This window comes from Chiloscyllium plagiosum, chromosome 1 (genome assembly GCF_004010195.1).
Source record: "Chiloscyllium plagiosum isolate BGI_BamShark_2017 chromosome 1, ASM401019v2, whole genome shotgun sequence".
NCBI lineage: Eukaryota > Metazoa > Chordata > Chondrichthyes > Orectolobiformes > Hemiscylliidae > Chiloscyllium > Chiloscyllium plagiosum.
The window spans coordinates 114,635,485-114,643,233 of NC_057710.1; the positions used below are offsets into that span (position 1 = coordinate 114,635,485).

Sequence of the window (7,749 nt, forward strand, 5' to 3'; positions counted from 1 at the left end):
ATTGGTATTACAGGGGGATATTTATTGGGCATTACTGCGGGATGTTTATTGGGGATTCCAGGGGGATGTTTACTGGGGATTACAGGGGGATGTTTATTGAGGATCACAGGGAGGGTTTTATTGGGGATTACAGGGGGATGGTTAATTGGGAATTACAGGGGGATTGTTATTGGGGATTGCAGGGGGATTCAAGGAACAGGAGAATCGACGTTTCGGGCATAAGCCCTTCTTCAGGAATCCTGAAGAAGGGCTTATGCCCGAAACGTCGATTCTCCTGTTCCTTGGATGCTGCCTGACCTGTGTTTTTCCAGCAACACACTTTCAGCTCTGATCTCCAGCATCTGCAGTCCTCACTTTCTCCTTGAATCATGCAGCACTCTTGCACGCACTTGAGACTGTTGGCTCTTGATGATTTGTTAAATTCTTTGAAGTTCGTTGGGTCTTAACCAGGAGAGTACATGCATTACAATTTTTGGCAAACAGAAACTGCATGATTTGAATATCTAAATGTGAGGCTGAATTTGTGTGTGCCAGATACCCAGCCAGCCAAAGAATACTTTTTCCGCGATTTATTGTAGTTGCCATTTTTGTTGATTTTAAAATTAATATATTTTCCACGATTTAGCATTTTTGCTGTCCTAGGTTTTGTTCCTTTTATTAATTTGTTAGCTAAGCTCTCACATGTGTCCCATAACTTTAATTAACAGCAGCACCATGCATGCATAATTTATTAATATGCAATTTCTGCAGATGTGATTAAATGAAGCATATATTTATGGTGTCATTGTTCTTGTGAAGAGGCTGAGGCTATAAATTAACATTAAACTCTTCAGCTGTTCAAATTAACCTCCACATACTTCATGCTGGCATATTAATTTTACTTTCAATAGTTGTGTACTTAGTCATTGCGTTATCAAGCTTAAATAAGCTTGAACCGAACAATCTTACACTGCTAAATTCAAATTGTATTTTTGCAGATGGGGAATTGACTTAAACTGAACATTGTTTTATGAACTATTGTGTTTCTTGGTGTCTTTTATAAATAAAGGACGTTGACAACAAAAGTGTAAATGAAAGGTTTTTGTGCCATTACATTGAATTAATGTGCGTGCATTTGTGTTTGGGAAAACTGAAGCTATTGGTTTTGATCCTCATTCCAAATTCTGTCCTCTAGTAATAATCTGAGATTGCACAGTTCTGTTTACAAACATGGAGTCATAATCAATCCCAAAATGAACTGTCAAACTCATCTGTAAAATCACTGAAATAATCTAATTTTACGCCTCTAACATCTGTACCATTCTCAGCTTGACTGCTCCTGTGAAATCCTCACTCATGCTTTTGTGACCTGTAGTCTTGAATGTTCCAAGATGTAGACTCCTGGCCACTCCCTTCATTAACTTGAGCTCATCCCAAACTCTGCCATTTTAATAACTCAACAAGTTTTAGTCACCTATGTTGAGTTCCAATCAAACACCAACATAGTTTTAAAATTCTCATCTTGGTTTACAAATTCCTCCATAGCTTGGCACTCCCTATTTCTAATCTATTTCAGCCCCATAGCCCTCCAAGATACTTCTGTTCTCATTTTTGTGTATATACACACAAACTGAGTATTTTGAATGCTTAATCACTTTTGAGAGATGAATGAGGTGCATTAGTTTGCGTCTGTCACTGTTTCTTAACTTGTTCACACTGCTTAAATTAGCTCAGTGGAACATGATTGGATTACCAGTATGCTGTTTTCTAAGTATGATATAGCCACAGTTAATCTGTTAATCTAAGGTTAATTTGACAATTGACTGTTTCAGTCGACATATGAGAATGAGAAAATTAGGTGAACAAATAACACCTTTTAAATAAAAGTAACCATTTCAATTTTTTGCTTTTATGGTGGATTATAGTAGTTTATTTTTGATCTGAGCAGGTTTATTGAAGTGTATTGTTTGATCTGTCATGGCAATGCTCGCAAGGAGTCCAGGGTAAAGAGATCTTACCTGTGATAAAATTAACACAACACCAGGTTATAGTCCAACAGGTTTAATTGGAAGCACACTAGCTTTCGGAGCGCCACTCCTTCTTCAGGTGGTTGACAATCAATTAAACCCATTGGACTATAACCTGGTGTTGTGATTTTTTAACTTGTACACCTCAGTCCAACACCGGCAACTCTAAATCATTACCTGTGATGGTTTGTCATGCTGTGAACCTGACTGATAATGAATTCAATGTCTGAGTACAAGGGCACTATAAACAACTTAGTCCATTCCAGTGGGAACAAATGAGACTCATTGACCAAAAGCCTTTTTCAAGGAAAAGAAAACTAGATTTTATTGTTGATGTAATTGTAAAATATTGAAAACCAGCTCAAAACAATAAGCATACATCTCGAATGACAAAAAATGTGACTAGTTAACAACTAATACACTTGCACGGGGCTCACTCATATCCTTGTGCAACACAGCAAAGGATACTTTTGTGAACTTGACATGATTTACATATTGCTGTTGTCCCATTTACAATGTGCATTTATTGTTAACCTGGTATAAGATCATCCATTTAAATCAACTTGGTCAGTAGGATGTATTTTTCCAGCCTGTGGTATTTCGTTTTAGCATCTGGTGAGCCCAGATCCACTCCAGCCGATCTAAACTTTTGTCCCTATCGTGATTTGATTTGAGACTCTCATTAACAAAGATAAAGCTAATATTAGCAAAACATTTTTTTTGCTAAAGAATGGAGATGTATTTGGACTACTTTTTCCATATGCCATGTTCTATGACATCTCCCCTTTTGGTTCAGTCCTCTGGGCTTTGCCAGTCGGTAGAGTTTTTACCAACAGTAGCCAAAATATAATTTCTCTTTTAGAAAGAGAAACACTCAATTATGTCACTTTTGTGCTTCCATCTGCGGGCTTTTTGGTGTAATCAGCAATTTCCTGTATTGCAGTCAATAAGACATGAAACAATTGATTAGTATCAAGAGTTGGGAACTTAGTTTATTTATTTTGTCTCATCTCTTGAAAATAGATCATGGAGCGTGGTGACTGCACATTCAAAATAATTCCAACATGATGAGCATAATTTTAATAACTTGAAAACTTTTAAGTCTAATTTATATGCCCTGAGTCTTTTTGATCCTCATTTCTTGTACTGACTGTAAGGAAAGAAATATTAACCATAAATTCCACTTTCTTCCAACAGGTGGAAGTTAAGCCATACGTGCTAGATGATCAAATGTGTGATGAGTGCCAGGGTGCTCGATGCGGTGGAAAATTTGCTCCATTTTTCTGTGCCAATGTCACTTGTCTGCAGTATTACTGTGAATTTTGTTGGGCAAACATCCACTCTCGTGCCGGCCGGGAGTTCCACAAACCGCTGGTGAAGGAGGGGGCCGACCGCCCTCGACAGGTTCACTTCCGCTGGAGCTGAACATAACATTCAGGCACCTGAAGGATCATGACAGATGAAAAGAGGAGAGTGCATGAGGCTTAAAAAGGCTGAAGAAACCATGAATAGTTAGGAGAAATAAGTGCATTCTTCTGCCTCCTACCCCAGCTCTCGATGCATACATCATATATAGCAGCTAATACACTACAGGCCTCTGTTTGTCACCAAAACCCTGCATCTCAGGCTTTACTAACTTTTTTGAGGTACTTTCATGTTTTTGGAAAAAAGGATTTTTTGTAGTTTTTTCAAGTTATTTTTTTATATAAGAAAAACTTAAAATTAGAAGTGAGAATGTTGCCACTTAGGGGCGCACAGTTTGCTGCTATCTTTAATGGGTGGAGCATGCACTTATTTCCAGAAGCTCAGTTTCATCTCCAAGACCTGTCCCTAGTAATTTTACCAAAGGTAGCAAATAGTAGGAGGCAAGTTTAGCTATAGATGAGTGATTTCTGCCACACAAAATTTTATTTTTTAATGTTGCTATTTGCAATGTATACACAAACTTTTTAAAAACAAAAGTAGGGTTACGTTTTTGCTCTCCATTTTGACTTGCAAGAAATAATACCTCAAGAGACTGATCTGGTTTAACAATTTTAGCATTTTTATTATTCTTGAGCTACAATAGAAGCTTTGCTGCTATATAGGTATGTTAAATGCCAGAACATGCAGTAACAAAATGGGATCAGAAACATAATTATAGCAGCTGCATTATGGAAGAATTAGATGCAGACAGCAATGGCCTAGACTGCCACAGATTAGAATGTGAATTTAAACAATTGCATGTTTACTTGTACACCTTATGCATGCACTAAAAGTATATTCATACATGTTCCTTCACAGCAATGGATGTGATGTCAGTTTTTGGCAAGCATTCAGAAAAACTAGTTCGCATGAATGAAAGGTACAACAATAGCTTAAAATAAAAAGAGGAAAAAAAATCTAACTTGCATGCATTAATGTGACTCCTGTAACAAGAATGTCCTACTGCTACACTTTGTGTACATTATGCAAAATAGCTTTTAGAGTAGATGTGCAGCCACTATTGTAACCTGGTGGGTTGTGGAGTTTGATTTTTGCAGACTGGATGTAATCTCGTATTCCTTGTGCAATCTTGTTAATATGTGTGTTTTTGTTTAGTGTTGTAAGTTGCTGTCCTAAATATAAATTTAAAAAGTAGATAGAATTCTAAAACAAATTAGTACATGGTAAACAATGGGATAAAAAGCTTTTGATTTCATTGCCCCTTTCATAAAACTCTTTGGTACAATGGCTCAGACTTCCTCTAAAAACCAAAGATGGCCAGCACACTGCTAAACAATCACCAAACTCCAAGCCCCTCCAAAAATGTTATAAAATGGTACTGATTACATCACACAAGTTACATGATTTAGCAAACTAGCCATTTTAAAGTCAAAATGGAGATGACTATGGTGTTAAATTAACCTGGTTTGACATTAAAGCATTGAATTTCTCTGCAGTTTAACCACACTAGAATGAAAAATGTATTGTAAGCTGCTGAAAGTTATGCGGGTGTCAATTATTTATTCAATAAAGGTGATCATGCCATTACAAGCATTTACTGTATAGAACAACTGTATATAATCCTTAGGGACAATCTTTTTATGTAAGCAAGATGTTGGTCTTGAACATTTGGTGGTCTCCTGATGTGCTTTTGTGTATGTAGTTTATGTCTAACTCTGCTGTTTATAGTGATTGTGATGCACATTTTAAAATGTTTGAAGTCAATGCTGTTTTGAAGAATAGCTTTTTTACTAATTTATTTATTGGCTAAAGCCCCATTTGTTACTTACCATGGTTCTCCAGGCTATTTGGAGCATTCGTTCTCTGCCAAATTTGTTCCATTTTCTGACACCCATATTGGCATTTGTTATGCACTACTTTTGTATCTTGGTGAGAGTTCTTTCCAACAGTCAGCTGTTTTAGGGCACACTTTTTGACTGATGGCATCTCCTTTGCAATACCTCAATTTTCTGAATTTAGAAGAGAAATTGATAGTTTTGCTATGTTTATTATTGAAAGGTCTGCATATATAATTTAACTCAGCAAATAAATGATTTAACAAATTGATAATTTTATTTTTCCATACATTTTGCTTCCTAAATTTGGAAGGTCGAAACATTTATAAACTAACATGGTAACTTTAGGAGGACTCTTCCACATAAAACTGCAGAACCTAAGTGCAGTAATTTGAAATGTCCCCAACTCCTTAAGTAAAATTAAAGGCGTAAAATCACCAAGATAGTTTAAATTAATTTGATTTATATAAATCTTAAATGAGCCCTTTTTAAGGGTGGGGTGGTGGTAGAATGATTTTTGTTTCATCTGCTGTCATTTCTTTCCTGAGACAACCTTATTACTGTAGCACCTGAATTATTCAGCATTGCCATGGAGAAAATGGCAAACACTGTAATGCATCTTTTTTAAAGAAATCATATTTATTTTCACTATTTTTGTAGAAATGTAATTATTTTGTTTTGATTGTATTATTTTTATATTCTAATAAGCTTGTTCACATACTGTGTTCCCCGAATGTATGTATTTCTGCCCAGGTGCAGGGCTCTGCAGAGAAATTAATTTTTTTAAAACCATGCTGTGTTTTTGCAAAAGAAAACATAAGCAAATATATTTTATGGGAAACACTTGACATTTTAACCCCTGTTGCATCTGGCCATGAGGCCTTTCCTCAAAGATGCTGAAAGACTTGAATATAACACATTTTGGAAGGCTGACTAACCTCGACTCTGTGTTGTGATGTGCAATACTGTTTCTAATGTTTGTAAGAAAAGAAAAAGAATAACAGTGTAAACCTTTTAATGCAGATTTATTTTTTTCATTGCATATTTGCAAACTAGTTATCCACAGTCATTTTTTTACTGTCAGAAATTTTACCCCTTTGTCATGCTAATATTTTTAAATCCAGAGATCTTTGTACTGATGTAAATGATTGTAGTTATTTTGGATAGTGTTTTGCTAAAAAAAGATAAAAAGGAGATACTTTTCATGCATATTTGCCTATTTTGTTCTTATTTTATTTTACTTTAAAAATATGACTACTTTTTCAACTGTAGCATGATACTTGGAATAATTTTCTTATTCAGCCAGTGTCATTAATATTATTTTGTATTTTTATGTGAAAACATAATTTTATGATGCTAATTCTTAAAATTTATTTTATGTTGATTTATTTTTGGAGCTAAAATCTTTGTAATATTGTTAAAGTCTCTAGATTCTAATTAAATGCTTGTGTATAGATTCAGAGCAGTGGTTTACAGGAGTGTTTTGGTTGTAATTAGCAACTAATGGTTCTTGTTATGCAAATTAGACAGCCATCAATTTCTGCCAATTCTGTTCATTTTTTGTACTTTATAGGGCAAGTTGATTAGTACTTTTGATTTTTAAATAAAGGAGAACCCATGCTTTTATGGACACAAGATCACCTCAAGCTTGATTTAGTTTCATTTTCAACTTCTTTACTTCCTTTGTTTTCATATTTCTGTTGATGTCTAATCCTCCAGTCTGTCTGTTGTACTGGTGATAATTCTGTACTGGAATGGTTTGCTGCCACTATTTATATTAAGTAATTTTTAAATATTTGTAATATTAACTGTTGACTGAATTAATAAACCATTAAACTATTTGCATGTTTGCTCAATGCTAAAAACAAAGTACCTGTCAGCTGTCCTATTTGGAAGTGGAAAATTTAACTCCTCTTTCCAGTGTCTGACTCTTGAGTAAGGAGTGTTTTAGGTTGCACTGAAACTTGTGTCTCTGGAATGTGAAGTTTCACAATCTAAATGTTAAAATTATTGCAATTACCTGCTGCAGCAGAATTTCTACTAAGGCTGTCATATTTATCTTGATGGAATCTAGTGACTGCTGATAATCTCAGCAATTTAATAGCTCACCAAATGTTAACATAAACAGGCCCCATCCATCTCTAAACTAGCAACAAGAGCAGTCAACTAAAAGCAATTTACTACAGATGCTGGGTATTCTGAAACAAACAGAAAATGCTGGAGAAACCCAGCAGATCTGGCAGCGCTTGTGGGAGAAAAAGTTTACAATTCAAACTCAAAAGACCCATCTTCAAGAAAGGTGGGTTTGGTTCTACAATTGTTCCATTATTTATTAATTATGACAGATTTCTAAAATATTTATTCACTGGATTTGGGCACTACTGGCTAAGTCAGTATTTATTGTCCATCCCTAATTGACCAGGGAGCAGTTGAGAGTCAACTACATTGGTGTCACATTTAGGCCAGACCAGGTAAGGTTGGCA

General features: G+C 35.4%; 1 protein-coding gene across 5 annotated transcripts in view; it reads left to right on the top strand.

The window, feature by feature from the left end:
• The window catches only part of LOC122551906 (cytoplasmic polyadenylation element-binding protein 2-like), a 120,326-nt gene extending 113,219 nt beyond the window's left edge, over positions 1-7,107 (top strand). For all 5 annotated transcript variants that reach the window (XM_043694477.1, XM_043694484.1, XM_043694490.1 and 2 more), the window contains one exon: positions 3,204-7,107. In XM_043694477.1, the coding sequence (XP_043550412.1) occupies positions 3,204-3,431 (228 nt within the window). In that variant the 3' untranslated portion in view covers positions 3,432-7,107. The remainder of the gene's footprint in view (positions 1-3,203) is intronic.
• The last annotated feature ends 642 nt before the right edge of the window (positions 7,108-7,749 follow it).